The sequence below is a fragment of the Corvus cornix genome, chromosome 9, assembly GCF_000738735.6.
Source record: "Corvus cornix cornix isolate S_Up_H32 chromosome 9, ASM73873v5, whole genome shotgun sequence".
Lineage (NCBI taxonomy): Eukaryota > Metazoa > Chordata > Aves > Passeriformes > Corvidae > Corvus > Corvus cornix.
Genome location: NC_046339.1, coordinates 12,644,993 through 12,663,465, shown reverse-complemented (window position 1 = coordinate 12,663,465; position 18,473 = coordinate 12,644,993). Strand labels below are relative to the sequence as shown.

Here is an 18,473-nt window from a genome sequence, read left to right as displayed (position 1 = left end):
TCCAACTCTACCACCAATTATCTAAAGACCAGAAGACTCATCTAACTTGCATGGCTTTTACTTATCTTCAGACAACTGTGTGAGCCAACACCTATTTCTATAAATATTTTTATATATAATACACACGGCTTATACATAAATAAATATTTGCTACATATATTCCATAAATAGTATACAAAAATATGTGAAATCATTCAGTGTTACATCACACAGTTGTCCAAAGCTAACTAAAAGCTGTACATAAATACAAGTACATGCACACACGCAGGCTGAAGGTACAAATTTACATCTGTGTGTGTGTAACAGCTAACACATACCAATAAAAATGGGTTATTCCATAGGGAATGGATTACCTATGACCTCAGGAAAAAAAAGCTGCATAGAAGAGCAAAGGCATAGCATGACAGCAGAGGCCTTGAAAACAAAGACACAGGATGGTATCAGAGGCCTCAAGTCTACAAGCAATTCAGCAACCGCTAATTACTGGTCAAAGGAAGCCAACCTTGAGAACTGGGCAAAAAAATTTCAGGGGGTAACAGAACAAAGAACATCCAGCATATATAAAATACACAGTACATACAAGAAATTCAAATGCAACTGCAAAGTAGAGAAGAAAGAGTGAAGCATAGAATATGTCAGCAAACAACAATAACCTCAACAAAACAACAGTGAGGAAGAAGAAACATTCAACACTGTGCACCTCCATGGGAAAGATTCCCTTTACTCAGTCTCCCATTCCGTTCCTCTCTGACCGTCTTTTGATATGTTCTGGTTTTCAAACAAGCATCAAGCAACTCCCTGTAATTTTTTTACATGATGTTGGTTTCTGATATTGAACCTCTGTATTATGGTATGGAGGGAACCAATTAAATTTCATTGGCATTTACTATTTATCGACCTGAAACAGAGTTGTAGTTGAGGTGAGTGCCGGTCTCAAAGTAACAAGGGATAGGACAAGAGGAAATGACCTCAAGTGGTGCCAGGGGAGATTTAGATTGGAAATTAGGAAAAATTTCTTCTCTGAAGGGGTTGTCAAGCATTGGAAAAGGTTGTCCAGGAGAATGGTTGAGTCACAAGAGGTGTTTAAAAGACTTGCAGATGTGGTGCTTAGGGATATGGTTTAGTGGTAGACTTCGCAATGCTGTGTTAAAGGTTGGACTCAATGACCATAAAGGTCCTTTGCACCTTAAATGATTCTGTGATTTATTTTTTTTTTAATTGAAACCATTCCTCTAATGATCACAGTAACCTACTATTTTTAGGCTTTGCATTTTTACACTTTAAGCATCTTGACCATTTGTGGGTTATAGATGATTTTTCTTAAATAAATGCCAGGAAATTCCACACAAGCTCAGCATTTCATGACCTTGAACAGTTACACGTTTACTACAACAGACTGCTCTGGATACTGTCCATGTAAACCAGTGAACTGTTGTCCTTACATCATGTAATACACAAGGGTATAAACTGCTACCACAATATACGTGAATTTAACAATCACATTTGTGTATGCTGTATTAATTGTATCCCCATGTGAAGGTTTTCAGTTTTAATGTAGTTAACAGCTTTGCACATGAACAAGAATTAATTTAGGAAGCTCATGCTTCTTTTCTGTTTGTTCATTTTTTTTATAAAATCTAAATTCATGTTTTGCATTCTAAAATGCAAAGGGAAGGGTTTACCTGCTGGCAATTCTAATGCTGGCTGTCTAATGCAGCCCAAGAGACTATTTACCACCTTTTGTTTCAAAGCACACTGATTGTTCACATTCAACTTTTTGTCACCAGGACCCCCACATCGCTACTTGCAATATTTTTTTCCAGCTGGGTGACACACAGTATATATTGGTACATAGGATTGTTTCTCCCCAGGTGCTGGACTCTACATTTCTACTTGTTGAGCTCCATGAGGTTCCTGTCAGCCCATTTCCTCAGCTTGTCGAGGTCCTTCTGCATGGCAGCATGACCAGGATTTACATGCTTCAGCTACTTAGTTAATTCTGCACTGACATTGACAGGTGCTCCTTTCTGATAGGTCTTCAACAGCAGAACAAACCAATTTCAGCCAAAGCCAGCAAGACAGCAAAACACTAGATAACTTTGCATCACCATACAGACTTTACCACACAAAGCTTTTCAATACCAGCTTTGTCCAGGAGAACCTCTCAGAGACACCACCCTCCCTCAGACCTGCAAGCAACCAAGGAGTTCATGAATTCCATCAGAAATTGACTTAGTTTAGTCCGTGTAAGCAATTCCTTTGTCATCTCTCATTGGTCTGCCTCTTCTCAGACATTTGTTGATCTAAATAGAGCACATGCAAATGCCTGCTTTTGTTTATGACATTACCCATATTTGAAAAAACAGGTTTGTTAAGAATTTGACTACCTGTGTGTTGTCCAGGAAGAGGTGCTATCCCATTATAAATTAAGTACTTCTCTAAATCAAGGAGGAGAGGGAACGACAGCTTTATTTCTTAGGGCTTCCTGCCAAAGCACCCAAAGCACTTGAAAACTTAAGCCTTAAAACTACTAGAAAGGAAAACAAAGGTCAACATGCTATTTCAGTTCAGAGCAATTTGAGATATACGGTATCTGCCAAATTCTTAACAGCCCAACATAACAAACGTATAGACAAAACAGAGTCATGATCACTGTCAGAACAGGCAAAAGAGTCTGCCAACACTACAGCCTTTCATTCTTCAGTCATAAAGCAGCTCCTAGTAACTCCAAGGAAGGCTCAATCATGCATGCTTACTTCACCTGCTACATCAAGCTAGGAATATCCATTTAATATAAGTAAAGCACAACCTGAAAAGAGCATGATTAGTGATGAACAAAAAAATACAAACATCAAGAAAAGCTTCATGTCCATTTACCAAGCCAATGACCAGAGTTAAGTAACCACTCTCTTTGTGTATTTAATGGTTGTGTTGTCATGGTGTGCGTGTCTGATCAAAAATCAGTGTATGCATTTTTACTATGAGAAGTGAAAACCAGCCTCATCACAACCTCTGTAAAGCCCCTTTCAGGGTTGGCTGTTTGGGGAACTATTTCTTCTTTAAAACTGATGCACACAATCAAGACGTCTTAAAAATTTAAGGAGCAACTTGTGTGCAGCTTTCTCACTACACGTTCTGTTCTACAAGATCCTTTGCTGCAAGCTGCAGCATCCAGCTACTGATCCCCAGCTCTTCCACTTGTTCCAGTAACTGTGTCCCACCCTTTGAATATCCTTTCTGCACACACTTCTTTGCTTAATTCAAATTCCAGGAGATGTTATTTTCCATTTTTCACTTCCAGTTCTCCTGAATTGGTGCTTAGCTGAAACTGCCCTCATCTAACCTCAGATCTAATTGTTTGCTTTTATTCCTCTAGCTGCTTTTCACACTCAGACAAATTCAACTCCTTACCAACCTGACCACTTACACTTTCCAAACTATTCATTCATATTTTCCTCTTTGCTTACTAACCCCTCCTTCACCACATCTTCACAGAATCAATTAGGTTGGTAAAAAGAACTCCGAGATTGAGTCCAACCTATGACCTAACACCATCATGTCAACTACACCAAGTGTCATGTCCAGTCTTTCCTTAAAAAGTGCTTCCCATTGTCTTTATCCAATTTTCCTTCAGAAACCCACAGGGTCTTCTATGTCCAGAATTAAGGTAGGAAAAACTGTCACACCCAGATGAAAACTGACACAACAATATTCTGTTGTCTAAACTTTCTGATTTAATATCACCTCATGCACACTTAGTCATCAGCCTAAGCCTAAAAAACCCAAAGAACCACCCAACTTCCCCCTAAACACACAACAAATATCCAACTAAAAATGAACTCCCAGCTATCCACCCTCCCCAAATATCTCAACACCAGTTGCAAACCAGTAGCCACTACAAAAATGTACTATTTTCTTAAAGGGATATATTTACTACTGTCTTTAGTGGCAACAAAAACCTTACTATCAAGTTTTATTTGTAGTATGTCCCATAGATAATGTTAGTACAGGGCTGATGAGGTTTATCACCAGACAAATGCATTCAAAAAATCAAACTAGTTTTGGGATGCGTTCACTCAACCCTCCAAGTAGAGCTTCCATATCAGTGCACAGCTTTGCTTAGATGAGACAGCACAAGCATTGGTTTCCTCTACCTACAGGAAGCTCCAAGGTAATTATGTGACAGCAGTGGCAACACAAGGCTGGGTGTGCCACAGAGTAGCATCTCCTCCAGCACTAACACTTGTGTGTTTCCTGCAGCCAAATTTTAACACAAGTTTCTGAAAACCACTTAAAGTTGCAGTGCTTTTACAATTTGCCCACAAGTTCTTCTTGCTGCTCCTCTGTCTTAGGCTGACTTTTTAATTTCAAGCCAAAATAAGTCAGCTGTTTTGAGGGCATGGCTGGGAAGATATTTGCACATGACAAGATTCCTATAAAAGCTTTACCAGAGAGCTCTAGAACCTCCCCTAACTTGGAGAAAGGACATGAAGCTAAGGAGGTTATTCTAGCGTCAGCCCTACACCTCCTGCAGTCTCTTAACAATCTTGCAAATTTGGCCTAGTTATAATTCCGGAAACCATCTGTGCAAGGAGACTCCTAGTCAGCTGCTACAGTTCGGTTTCTTTGAAGTTTCCTTCCCCCTGCACCAAAACAAGCTCTATCTCTCAATATACAGGCAAACAGATGCACAGGGGGCACAGGGCATTCCAGCTGCAGAGCTGAACAAGATGTTCTGCCCTTGCTGCTAGGACCACCATGGAAGCAGGACTAAGATCAGGACAAATATCCTCTCTCATGCTTTCCCCCTTCCTCTACACTGTACCCAGCACTGAACCAAATGTTGAGGGAGATGAGGAGCAAATCCAGGAACCCAGAAGTATGAAAGGAGACAGGCAGCACAACTAGAGAAAAGAGGTAAAAGAACAGAGGAAATAAAGCAAGGACAGGCCAGAGGGCAAACTTTCCCAGAACCTGGAAACTATTCCAATTATTCAAAATTTTGACTGTCTTTTCAGCCCCTGGATGAACAGCAGACTTATTAACAAGGTTTTTTTGTCAGCAGACCCTTTCAATAGTAACCCTGGGAAGAGAACACTGCAACTGATACATTCTACAGTGCAGCTATTCAACACTGAATACACAGTCAATGCAACACCACAAGGATAAAGTTTTGCCACAATACTATTTATCTGCATACCAGTAGCTACTCAACTTACTAATTACTTGCTATTTTAGGCTACCAAAAGCAGCACCTAATCCCAAAAATTCAATACATTGCCCTGCCACACGCACACGCAAGATGGTGGAAAACACTTTAAAAAAGCAAGCTATCAAATTACACTACATACATACAAAATAGTAAGTAACTCTTTAAAAAAGAGGAGCAATGAGACTATTTCACTTATTATTAGGTTTCTTGAAGAGGAAGACATGAAGTTCTTCCAAAGACTGGGACAGTTGGACAAACTGCACAGCAGAAACATACTTACAAAGACTAAATTAACATTCCAATCATTTGGACACCAAGTAAAATGTTTATCCTCCTTCCATCTGGATGAAGGTACTTAACTACCTTTGTAAACACAGCCCTAAGTCAAATTTCTCTAAAACTGACCAGCTTTTGTGTATTCGGAGGAGACCATAGCAAGCATAACCACAGTACATCTTTAGGAAACTTATCTGGAAAGTCGATAAACACCTGAACGTTGCAAGAATTATATTGCATGGATGTTTCAGCCTCAAACATGAGCAAAGATACTGACTCACAGAAGCTGCAGTCTGGGGAAAAAGTCACAAAAATGCAGCAAGGATTAGATTTCAATGCGAATATAACCTATTTAGCACCTGCAACAATTTCAGTACTATCCAATGTTACAGAAGATCCCATTCTCCGTAAACCTTCCTCTAATAAAAGCATAATAATAACAAACCCCAGCAATATTCATTGACTATCTAACAAGATCCTCAGCTTATTGACAATAATTTCTGGATTCTTAATGTAAATATTATTCAGCTGAGTCTGAAAGAATGTGCACTAAGGCTTCAGTAACCTTTGAAAATGGAAAGGCTCGTGCTGATTTGCAGTTAACTGTGTCATCATGGCATATGGTCTATTAACTGTACTGCTGAAATAAAAGTTGATACTGAGGTTTCCCCAAGAGCAAGTATTTTTGGTTTCATTTCAGAAGAGGAACTTGTGTTTAACTTTGTTTAATTTCCAGTTAGCCAGCAAGTATAGGAAATATTCCCAAGGTGACTAAGTGCGAAGGAGCAAGAAGAGCTCCAGAGCTGCCACACACAGCTCAGAGCTGAAATCACACACCAGGTAGCAGGAATGTGGTCAGTCCACTCCAAAGTGGACCATCTTTGGGGCGTGCTGACCCAGTCCAGTCTACTTCAGTCTAAAATCTAGGTGTATTTTCCTAATTTAATTCAGAAAGCCACTATGGACAGAGATGAGACTAGGTTTTATATTCTTAGAATTTTCAGTCCCAATCACCCTGCTGAGAAACCTGAAAAAAGAATTTACTTTATGTAATCATCAATTTTTTCAAAATTTTCAGAGACAGGACATCCTTTTCTGGGGTGTAAAAATGTATTAACAGCATTTGTAATATGTTCTGTTCAATCAATAAAGCTCATCCAAACTATGGTTAAAAGCACCTTCAAGATTATGAGGGGAAGCTGTTCTTTGGTTTAGTAAGGATTACTGAAACAACTACATTTTTTTATTCAAAATTTCCTACACTGGATGTCTAGTGCTATGGAGCGCCAGTGCATAAGCACAATTTTCAAGGCAGGTCTCCATACAAAAGGACTCCAAGTGAAACAAAGGAGATTGCTTACACAATGAAATTCAACACATTGAATCTTCCCTAGTCAGATTTGCTATTTTATACTAAAAAGCCTGTATATGCATAGCTACAAAGTTATATATATATGTGTATAGATATATATACAAAAACACCCCACTTTAGGCAAGAAGGGTAGCACAGCCAACTGCATTGCCAGTGTATGTAGCGACTCTGCTAGAACTCCCTTTTTCTGACACCAGTGCACAGGGAGTTAGTTATTGTCAGGAAAATGAATGCTTTTAAAGTAGCAAACTAACTCATGTTTCTAGCTATAGCTATAATATTTTTAATTTTAGAAGTCTATTTAAATATGGTAAACCTCAACATGACACCCATTACAAGCAGATCTTAATTAAACAAAAATATTACGTGTATAAACAGAAGTCTGCTTCACATGTTTTCTGTCAGAAGTGTTACTTTTGCATGCAAGTGTTTTTCTTTTTATATTTTCAAAAAGATAAATATATCTGTACCTTTTCAAGAACCTGTAGCTTCTGAAAAGGTAAAAGAGTGCCTAAGCTAAGAACAGAACTTACCTGCAGAATTATTATCTCACTATTTGAAGATAAATACCAAATACTTTACCAAAGTGAAAATAAGTCTAGCCCATTTTCTATATATGGATATTTTCCTTTGGCCTCATAATAAATCGGCTCACCAATGATGAGAATATCAGTAACAAGTCATTTTAACTGGAAGCAAGAAATCATAAGCTAGAAAAGATACCACACATTTTTGAGCCTTTATAAAAGGAAATTGACTTAAAACTGAGACTATTCTCGGGTTGATTTTAATTACAGGCCCTTGGTATTCATTTAATTAAAGTACTAGAAATTATTACACATAGCTGGTTGAAGCAATGGAAAATACCACATTACAGAAGGCAAAAAATATAAAAATGGGCTTTTTCAGAGACTGTTTCATGGAGGTCATATTTGGTTACCACTTTTGTTACAGATTCAAAGTTCTTACAGTTACCTCACTTAAAATGTAACACTGTTGCAATGTCCATCTTGTGACACTGGCTGTTCACACTGACTAGTTACTAGTCTAATTCAAATGATTTCAAGCCATAATTCAAGAACAAGGTCAAGCTTGCAGATTGCTGAACTAAAATTTTATTGAGAGAACTAAAAGGAGAGGACAACATATAAAAGGCTCAAATAAAAAATTAATACTACTTATTCTTCAGCATCCAAATGGAAATTACAAAAAAAAAAACCCCTTTCAATTTCTAAAACATCTTTAGTTTCTAAAACCTTTTAATATGTAAAAACATGAAACACTGTTGAAATTGTAGTTTTTAGTAACATTTAATTTCCTCCATTATAAAGCCAAAGATGTATTTCAGTGCATAATGCTATTTATTGCTTGAAGGAAGAGCATTTGATTGCCAAGTCAAAAATTATACTAAAAAAGATACATGAAGTTGACAGCAGATCCTGACTACAACCTTCGCAAACCTACCTACTATGGGCAAGCAAGTCTTGGATATAGTGCAGTAACTTGGCAGAAAAAGCAAAAAATAAATGGATGAAGTTTGATCGGGATTTTTTTGCATTGTTTTTTGGTTTAAAATTAAAAAAAAAAAAAAAAACAACCCTACCCAAACCAGAAACTAAAAGTAGCACACTTTCTGGAAGAAGTATCTCTAAGAGAAATAACTTGGTATAGTTGAGCCTGAAACTTGCTGTCAGAACAGCACTGGTTATTTCAGTTGGGAACACATCACAACTTCTATGAAAGGCACACTTAAAATTCAGCCATAAAGTAATGAGCAATGGCGTATTCCAGGTAAGTCTAATTCCCAGCAAAACTGAATACTTCATCCAGCCTGCTCCCAGATCTTCATGGAGAAAAAAGACAAGCAGGAGTCAACTCAAGGCCTTCCCAGTAACTGCGGCCATCTTCCAGATCACATCCTTTCCTGGGAGCCTCCCCACTCTTTAGCCCCACCATGCAGTAATCACACCATAAAGGTAGGTGTTTCCAGGAAAACAATAGCCAGGAGCAGCCTGCTAGGAACAAGAACTCCCCTGATGTATTTCCACAGAAGCAAGCAGGTTAAAGGAGAAAGACCCAAGCTGACAGCATAAATTGCTTGGCAAGTACCAGCCTTCTGCCAGATGGTTTGGGAATGTATGTATGCAATTTAGTAAACAATCATACAGGGACCCAGGATATGCAAAGTTAATGCAAGAGGCCCAAGAAGCACCTGCTGTGTGTGCACAGATGAACTCAACAAGAACTAGGGTCCTGTGGTTGCAACGTGCAGCTTCTTACAAGTCCAGAAAACAGGCCACACAGCCCACCCAGGCAACAACACATTCCTCTTTTCTGCTCTTGCAGAACAAGCCAGCAGACATGAGGTTGCCTGCTCTTTCAAGTCTACTACTTGGTGTAGACTTACAATACTACAACTAGGTGTAGACTTATACAATGAAGATTCATAAGTGGGTATGAGAAGAAACTACATCTTGCAGGTTTTAGTATCAAAGGCTAACAGACAGGTATCTTTTCAATGAAGGGAAGAAAACAGAGTACTGCATGGACCTTCAAGAGTTTTAAAATAAGAAGCCCTCACACATACACACACACAGAACAAGAAAACTGGCAGTCGACATTGAAATTTTTTGACACAAGAATTCAACATTCTGAACTGCCAATGAGTGAATCTGTTCATACGCGTCCCACAAGGATCATATTTAGCTCTTCACTGTGGAGTTGATTAGCATCAACTGTGTAGTGAAGAGAAATGCAGAGTTCCTATACGGAAAAGATTCTTGTAACTGACCTATTCTCACAGTTACCCTTTGTGACCTTACATGATAAGAAAAAAAACCCAGCACAATTACTATCTTCTGAAAATCTACACAAGATTAAATAAATGCTCCAGAAGAAAGCATTCAGCAGCAATGCATGTTTATGTTTTGCCTGTCCCTATGCTTTCACCACAACACAGGTTCAAAGAAGCTGCAGCCCTGTGAAGGAAGATGTGTACCCCTAGGACAGTAACCATGTAGAAAGTCAAGTAACAAATATAGCTACAATGTTTGTCATCAGTCCAATTCAGGCACTGGTTACTGTTAAAAGACAAGGATGGAGAACAAACTTTATTCTTGAGGATAAACTAACATTAGCTGCCATAAAGATAGTGACAATCAATCAAGAAGAAACCACTCCTCACTGCTTCCCTGCAGAAGTTTCCAAATAAAGACAGGATTCTGCAAGTTCTATTTATGCTCAGGTTTTTTTTCCAAACAGACAGGCAGGAAATTCAAAATTACATGCAAGTGCTTCTAAGAAGTTATGGGAACATTTTAAGTCAAGCACTCTAAGGACTTTAAACTAAGAATTAGTAGTGCTTTCACTACACTTTAGTATGCAACAAAGGAGAAGAGATGACTAGTACTCCCTGAAGCATTAGAGGTTTCTTCCCATTTACTTTAGGTTAAATTTGCACTTCAGTTATACACTCTGTGATGTTTTTAGAGACTCTTCAGCAGGACCTGCTTGATTCCTTAAACTAAAAACATTTCAATTCATTCACTAACCTGTTACATACAGAGAGAAAAAAAACCCCCACCCTCCTTAGAAATTTATCAGGTGAGCAAAGATGCATGGAAAAACCATCTAAAGAAATCTAGGATAATATACCACAGAATTAAAAACTACTCCACAGTTTTAAGCAGTTTGGATCAGTCAAAAGCCTCAAATAAAGAAAGTACATGTAACAAGTGAACTGTTGATCTGTAACAACACGTGTGTTACTATGCTAAACAAAAACACAACGACAAGAAGCACATGGCTTCTAATTTAAGGGTAAACCACCTTTTGTTCTTAACACCACAAGTGACAGCATCAGCAAGAACCAACCGGCTTACGCACAAACTGAAAGAAGTCAACCTTTACCTATCAACGCCTGGAAAAGGTTACTTTGGAAGATGCTGATGACACGCTCGATGGAGTTCCGCAGCTGCCGGTCCTCCGTCTGGCTCAGCTTGGAGCGGTATTCCTCCAGGAGGCGCAGGGCTCGCTGGGTATCTGCAAGCAGAGACCAGACACACGGCTGACCGGGGCGCACCGGGCAGGACCACCGGGGATGCAACAAGCCCCCGTGGCCGGGACCGCCCCAGCCCGGCGCGGCAGCTCCTTTGTTCGCAGCCGGGAGAGAGCGGGAGGGACGCTGCCCTCGGCGTGCTCGCACCGCCCGCAGCCCCGCGGCTCCCGCCAGCCGCCCCCCCCGCCCGTCCCGCCGCGGCAGCAGCTGTCAGCCGGCGGCTCCGGCGGCCGCGGCCCCGGGCGTGCGGCGCTCACCTTGCTTCCTGACGGGCATCGCGCCCCGCGCCCGGGGCTGCCCCGGGGCTCCGCCGCGCGGACTCGGAGCGCGGCCCGGGGCGGCGCGGGGGGCGGCGCCCCCTGCCGGCCGGGTGCGGGGGGCGGCGGCCGCCCCGCCTGACCGGCCCCGCCGCCCGGCGAGCGAGCGGCTCCGCGCGGGGCTCCCGCCGGCGCCGCCGCGGCGCCTCGGCGCTACACGGGGCAAGCCCGGCCGAGCCACGCCGGGCCGGGCCGGGCGGGACGGCGCGGTGCAGGCGGCGCGGCGGCCGGGGCCGGGACGGGCAGGGCTGGGGCGCTCCCGCCGCCTCCCGCGCGCGCTGCTCGGAAATTCCAAACTTTCCAGCCAAAATGGCGGCCTGGAGGCTGGGGGAGCGCGCCCCCCCCACGTGACCGGGCCCGGCGGGGCGCCCAATCAGGGCCCGGCGCGGGGCCGGTACCTTGGCGGCGGGCGGGGGAGGAGGCAGGTGAGCGCTCCCCCTGCCTTAAAGGGGCCGCCCCGCCCCGCCCGGCCCCGGGGGCGCCGGCTGCCAGCGCCGGGCACGGCGGGACGGGCACCGGGACGGGCACCGGGACGGGCACCGGGACGGGCCCCCGGCGAAACCCGCCCTGAGCGGCCCCCGCGCGCCGCTGCTGGTGCCCGGCGTGGGCTGCGGGAAGGCGGAACAGCTCCAGGTGTGCGCCGGGTACCTGCTGTATCGCTTGTCCGTGTTTAAGTGCGGGAGCTTCTGGGCAACACGGACCAAACGACTGTGTTGGTGCTCCGGGAGGGCCGGGCACGGACCGGCTCCTGCGGCGAGGAAGCGCAGGTAGAGCTGTGCCTGGCTGCGGGGAGCCCGGAGCCGCTTTACCTGCAGGAGGTCAAGGGACAGGCAGGAGGACAAAGATACCTCACAGACCTTGCCGGCCTACACAATAAGCAATACACGGAGCACTGGCATCCAACTGTTGCTGGGGTTTTTCCTTCAGTCATCCTGGTGAAGACCAGGATGAGGAGGAAGGACTCACTTAAAGCAGGATAAAGAAATAGCTTTGTTGTAGTTAACGGAGGGCAGAAGATTAGCATAAGGATATCATGGGAGAAAGCATGAAAAGCCTTGCTTCCTGGAAAGTTTAAGAAATGAGCTCTACAGGCTGACATTGGGTCAGAATCATGACCTTTCTCAAAACTGGCATGGAAATGGTAAGGAGTTACCTTCAAAGGCAAACCAGCTTGCTTTTTTGCAAGATAGCAAAGAGGTGACAGAGCATAGAAATGGCTGCCTTGGATAGAAACGTGTGAGTTAATGGTCTTTGCAGCATATTCTATATACCCATTAAAAGGAAATGTACATAAAAGCTGGTGAATCTAGGCATAACTCTTGTTCTGAGGGGGAATGTTAACTTATTTCTCAATCAGATGGACAGCCAACCAGAGCCCCTGATCTGATACACTTCAAACCCTGTGTCTATGCACATATGAGGGGCAGAAAGAGACTTGAAAGTTCAAAGCAAATACTGATGATGTGATTTGGGGTTTTTTGATCCAAGTTTGCATCTCCATTTATACTTTTTAGATTTAAGCACACCTGAAAATGTTCAAGAGCTTAGCCAAAGAACCTAAAAAAGAGTCTCCTGGGCAACTCTCACAAATTTCAAGTCTAAAAATCAGAACTAGATTTCTCTTTGCAAAAGACCTAACCTTAAGGAAACTGACACTGTGACAGATCTAACCCAGATCTAGAAAAGGCCTCTCTTTTCCCTCCCCAATACTCCTATGTTTTGTTCTTTGATTTGTGCTAGGAGTTTCTCCTCCTCCCACAGTTGTGTACTGTGAAAGTATTCACACATCTCCTTGAAGCAAGCAGAACATGCATTTAGTGCTAACTGACACACATTGCCCATTTTCTTCCTTTCTAGCTGTATATTCATACCTCAGAATTTTGGCACCAACTGGTACCAGTTCAGGTATTTTGAAATGAAGGCAGGCTAAGAATGGACATTGGCAGAAGGCTCCATCATCTGGCCTCATCAGTTTTCAGTGTTTACACCAGCAATAAATGTACTCCAAGGGGGCAATAGCCCTTTAGATGTTAGAGGAATATATATACAGAAGGAGAGGAAGAACAAGCTAAATTTAGCTAGCAGAAAGGAGACTTCTGCAGCATTTGGGTTTGTTTTGCTGACTGACATAAATGTATTATTACAAAGCAAAAAAAAGAATTTTTTTTTACAAGTAAAGGAACCACCATAAAGAAACTACTTTTTCATACACAGGATTTGATGTTTCCAAGTCTTTTTTATTTTAAATAAGAGATAATCCCATTACATACGGTCACTGTGCTGGGGATAGAGGAATAATCCCATATATAACACCCTGAGACAGCATTTCTCACTTGTTACTAATGCTCAAGGAAAAATAAAGAAAGAAAACATCAAAGAGGGGGTCAGGATGATGGATCAGCAAGTCAGGAAGCAATTAGGTGAGCCTTATTGTACCTCAGAGAGTGGTGTTGGTTCCCGGCACTTCTGTTTCTGTTCTGGGAGTGTATCTGCTGATTGAAAGCAGTTGAACCAGAAAGCACAATCTTAAAACTTCAGTATGAAAAGCGGGTTTGAAATTCCAGCACATACAGAAAATATTCCATGAAAGCAAATGACATTTTTACAAGCAACATTGCAGCTAGAGCCGGTGTTGCAAAACTGTCCTGTATTGCACATTGTCTTTTTCAGGCTCCAGCTTTCAGGACATTTTGTAGTGCCCTTGGAGAAGGAAAAAACTGAGTATGAACCAGAGCATCGTTTGTGCCACAACTTAAGCAATATCATTTAAATCAAACCACTACATGCAGCATACAGAAAAGCTTGTACTTAAATTATGACTGGTGTGGTCAGTATAGAAGTCAACATTATGCTGTGCTTAACACACCCTGGCTGTGCTCCAAAATGACCCTTGGAATAGGAACTCCAGGACAATTACACAAAGCAGCAGCCCATTGCCACTGTAGTCCTCTTGGCCTCAGAAGCATCTGAGGATGTGACCAATGGCCCTTTCTCCCTGCCCTCAGATTTCCCCATTAAAATCCCTTGTTTTGCAATTGCTGCCAGGAGCACGTCTGGGATGTTCTGCCTGGGACAACCTCTGGCAGGGACAGGCAGCTTGTTACAGCACATGTACTGCTCTGCCTGTTGAGGACATGGCGCTTAGGGGGGATGTGTGATACAGGACCAGGCAACTTCTGGCAGAAGGGAGGCCAGCACAGCACAAGCTTTTTTTCCCCTGGAAAACCTGCTGTAACAGTCACCTAATCCTAACCCATGCCATTTGTACATGGGGAAAAAGCAGCCCTGTGTCAGAGCCTAATAGCCCCAGTTTCATAAGCTATAGTGAAACAGAGACAAGGCTTTCCCACTTTGAGAAACTACACCAGAGCTTGCTGGCAGCTGCCTGCTCTGGCAAGTGATCATAGTAGTGAGCCCTGCCACAGATTTGTACCTGATCCTACACCAGCTCCTACTCCTCAAGGCAGTCCAGCTGCCACTTTAAAAATGACTCTACTTTAGAAACCTCACCTGTTCAGCTGGCACCACACCAAAGGGAAAAAGAATGTTGTCAGGCTTCTTATGGTTTGAGGCAGTCACACTTTGGCCACAAACAGGGTAGCAGGACATGGAGGGGTTTGACTTTGTGCCAGCTACCTGGTGAACCCCTTTAAGTCCCACTGGAGCCAGTTGACAATGTAGACTTCACAAACTGGCAATGGCAGTAGATGTGTTGCAGCTGGTGTCCCACACAGTAACTGGAGAAGTATAATGAACTCAGAACAGGAGACTTCAAAAAACTTTCCCTAGATCCACACATAATGACAATCAACACAAGAACACCAAGAAAAAAAGGACTGCAGACATCATCGCATTGCAAGAATTTACAGTTATTAGTACGGCCAAAAAAAATACAGTAGTAACTAGCTGAGACAAACTCTGTTACAGCAGAAGGTGGGGTACATCTAATGATAAATAAATAATAAATATATAAAAAATAAGTGCAGGTACATCTGTTCATATTTAAAGTTGGACACTGGTGTATAAGGTGAAATATTTCTAGACTAATATAATTATAGTATTAATTCTAATAAAAGAAATGCTGACTGTTGAAGAATAATGAGTAAAACTCAAGACTTTTTTTATATTGGGCTTACTAATGAAAGAAAACACAAAAACAATAAAATTGGTCCTCCCTTAATTTTGTCACATAAATGTCCAAGGTCACCATATGTAGTACTAGCAGTCACCTTATAGTATACAAAGCAGATGATTTCCCTTATTCATTCAGAACTGGGAGTTGTTGCTCATGAAAGGCTCTCTGACAGCTGCAGAAAAGCCTTCACTTCACTTCCCCTGCAAACTCAGTGCAATGCTTCACAGCCAACTGGGGAAGCAGTGAAACTAATGGAGCCTCATTTCCCCTGCCTAACAAGGACTGAAGCCTGAGTGAAGTTACTTTGCTCATTATGCCTCCACTCATCTGGATTCTCTGATATCTGATAAGATTGGATCGTGTGCCACAGCATTACCTTCCACGAGATGTCTTTTCAGAAGAGCACCTTTTCCTTATCATCTGTAATTTTGCAGGTTATAAGAGATGCAAAATACTTCTTGTAGAAACATTCTACTTGAATCAAAACATGGAATTGTAACGTGTCTTTTTTTTCCCTGCAAAAACTACCACATCGGGAAAATTTTCACGAGGCCACTAAAAACTAAAGCTACTCTTTTCAACACAGTCTGCAGTTACTCTGTGACACAACACAATGAGTCATGTGCCCATCATAGATACCATTAACAGTTGAAATACCAGCTCACTTTTGTCTGTCATCTTCATTCTTGTGGGTAAAATAAGTTGCTGCCTACTACATGGGGAAGGATCTGATCTTCAGCTGTTAAAATCAAAGTTTTATTTTTAAAAATCACAGTTAAGCAAATTTTATTAAGCCTACTCAATGGAATTCTTGTGGGATCCTCTTACACATCTCTGCTTATTTAATTTTAATCTTTTTTTTTATATACAGAGAAGAGAGTTTCCCCAGTAATACAATCTTCATAATTTTCATTTTTGAACTGCATATCCAGTTTGTCCTCATAACTAAAACTTGTCTCTAGGTTAATCCGATCTCCATCAGAATACAAGGATGTCTTTATTCTTAGCATTAGAGTGTCCAGCTGGGCATGGCTAGTAGAAGAACGTGTTCCTGTTTACAGGGAGAGTAAGAGAAAACTGGACTTCTTTTTGTCTAAAAAACCTTTTTTTTTTCCTATCACTGTGCAGTTTGTGTGTACTGAAGTTGTTTGAGCTCTTGTTCAGTTAGGGATTGTATGCTATGTGTATACAGCAAACTCATCTTTCTTTTGCTCTTGTAATAAGGTTTAATCTACTGGGTTTAGGACAGTTTACAATCCTACAAAAGAGTCAGTTTTATTACTCCAGCAACCTCAGGAACTAGAGCATTATAGGAAATACGTGACTTCTATTTCATTATTTAGAATGTTTTGTTTAAATATATGTATCTAATGTACAGAAGAGTGCAATTAGAATTTTTATAAACAAGTAACATTCAGTGCTTGGCTGCTAATGCTCCAACATCTTCTGGAAGGCTGCAAAACATCAAAAACAAAAGCATATGAAACAATATTAATTATAATTGTTAAAAATTACTGCCAATATGACATGCATAAACCTAGACCATCTTCCTCCACACTTTCTATAATCAGGGCTGTGTTATATAATATCAGCTTAACAGCTTCTTAGTTGACTTCCTGATGTAAAGATAAACATCATTATATAACCTGCCTATTTTAACTTTCCCAGTCAAATTAAGCAGAGAGGTTGGTGTGTTGTATGAAGTGACTTTGTCTGTGTGAAAACCTGATGCAAGAAATAAACCTTCAAAGAGCACATTAGAGCCTCTTGAGCAGTGTTTTCCTGGGAGGAAGGCAGCAGTTGCTTTGGGGTGTGCCTGCCCAAATGCTAACGGGAGTGTTTAGAAAGTAAATTCATGGATTTTTGTATGATCACGTTACCCAGTTAAAACAATATCTATTAAAAATAAGTTAAACTCTTCACATCCTATGAAAATGTAACAAATGCCCCCAAAATAGCAAGGTACTCTAGTTCAGACAAAGCACAAGAAAAGGCTGTTAAACCTCACAGTGGGATTCAGACACAGGCTGTGCAAAGTAGCACCTTCTCCTAGAAAGGACAGAAGTCACTCTTACTCGATGGAAATAAAGTAAATAACATGGAAGTGCTTTTTCTTTGTTTCTGTGGCACAGTTCACAGCGTGCCTTGAAACAGAGCTGCTATCCATTGCTCAGTTTACTCTGTGCTGATTTTCACCACCCCTGGAGTACAGAAAATGCTGTGCCTGAGCCACACGATCCAGCAGCACACAGCAAAATGACATCACAGCATATCGCATCAAGACACCTTTGTTTTCCCAACCCAAACAATGTAGTATTTGTAGTAGAAAGCATGGGATTGTGCCCAGCCTTGTGCCTCTTGCACACGGGTGAGAGATACATACTCTGCTACCACCACACTGTCCATCATGTGCATCTGAAAAGACAAAAAGTCTTTGTATTTTGGGATTAGAGACGTGTACCTAGATTAGGTGAGTGGGAAAATAAAGGGAGTTTGGCAGTGATCTTTTCAGGAATCAAAATCATACTTTTCAGAAAGTACCTTGTTTTGAAATTAAGAGTTACTCTCCAAATAAACTGTTTTGTTGCAACGTATTAAGATGTTCTGCTTCACACCAAACACTGAGCATTTCTAAACATTGCAGGAACACACTGAGCACGTGGAGCTCTTATAGTAACCCCTCTCTCTCCTGGAATGACAGGCAGCTAAACTTGTTTAAAATTCCTTCCTCCTGTGCTAACACCTACCTTTTGAGTTCACCCAATAACTGTAGAAATACATATCTGAGGACAATTAGCAGGAGCACAATCAGCACACTGCTGGATTGCCCTTCACAAATCGTGGCTCCATCTGTACCATTGTGCCTGTTACTGGCTACAGGCTGGGCTATGGGTACACAGGGCCCAAGCTTCCCATCTCCTGCCCCACCACACTCCCTGCTCCTTGAGATTGTAGAAGTTTTCTGCAGAGATCACCTGAGAGGATGAGTTGCTGGAGCCAGCATGATAAATTGGCCCCCGTGGCTCACTGGTGGTGAGCAGGTAATTGAATTATCAGGCACACCTTCCCTTTAATGGGTTTTCTTCCTCCTTGTTTGTGTAGAA

General features: G+C 41.9%; 2 protein-coding genes across 16 annotated transcripts in view; both read right to left on the bottom strand.

Annotated features, from left to right (window-relative positions):
• The window catches only part of DLG1 (discs large MAGUK scaffold protein 1), a 148,692-nt gene extending 137,435 nt beyond the window's left edge, over window positions 1-11,257 (bottom strand). For all 15 annotated transcript variants that reach the window (XM_039557270.1, XM_039557272.1, XM_039557274.1 and 12 more), the window contains exons 1-2: window positions 11,175-11,257; window positions 10,770-10,901 (exon numbers count right to left, since the gene is read on the bottom strand). In XM_039557270.1, the coding sequence (XP_039413204.1) occupies window positions 10,770-10,901; window positions 11,175-11,193 (151 nt within the window). In that variant the 5' untranslated portion in view covers window positions 11,194-11,257. The remainder of the gene's footprint in view (window positions 1-10,769; window positions 10,902-11,174) is intronic.
• A 3,825-nt stretch (window positions 11,258-15,082) lies between these two features.
• Window positions 15,083-18,473, bottom strand: part of BDH1 (3-hydroxybutyrate dehydrogenase 1) — a 58,869-nt gene continuing 55,478 nt past the window's right edge. Inside the window, exon 8 of the mRNA XM_039557287.1 lies at window positions 15,083-16,823. The gene's annotated coding sequence lies outside the window, so the exon portion shown is untranslated. The remainder of the gene's footprint in view (window positions 16,824-18,473) is intronic.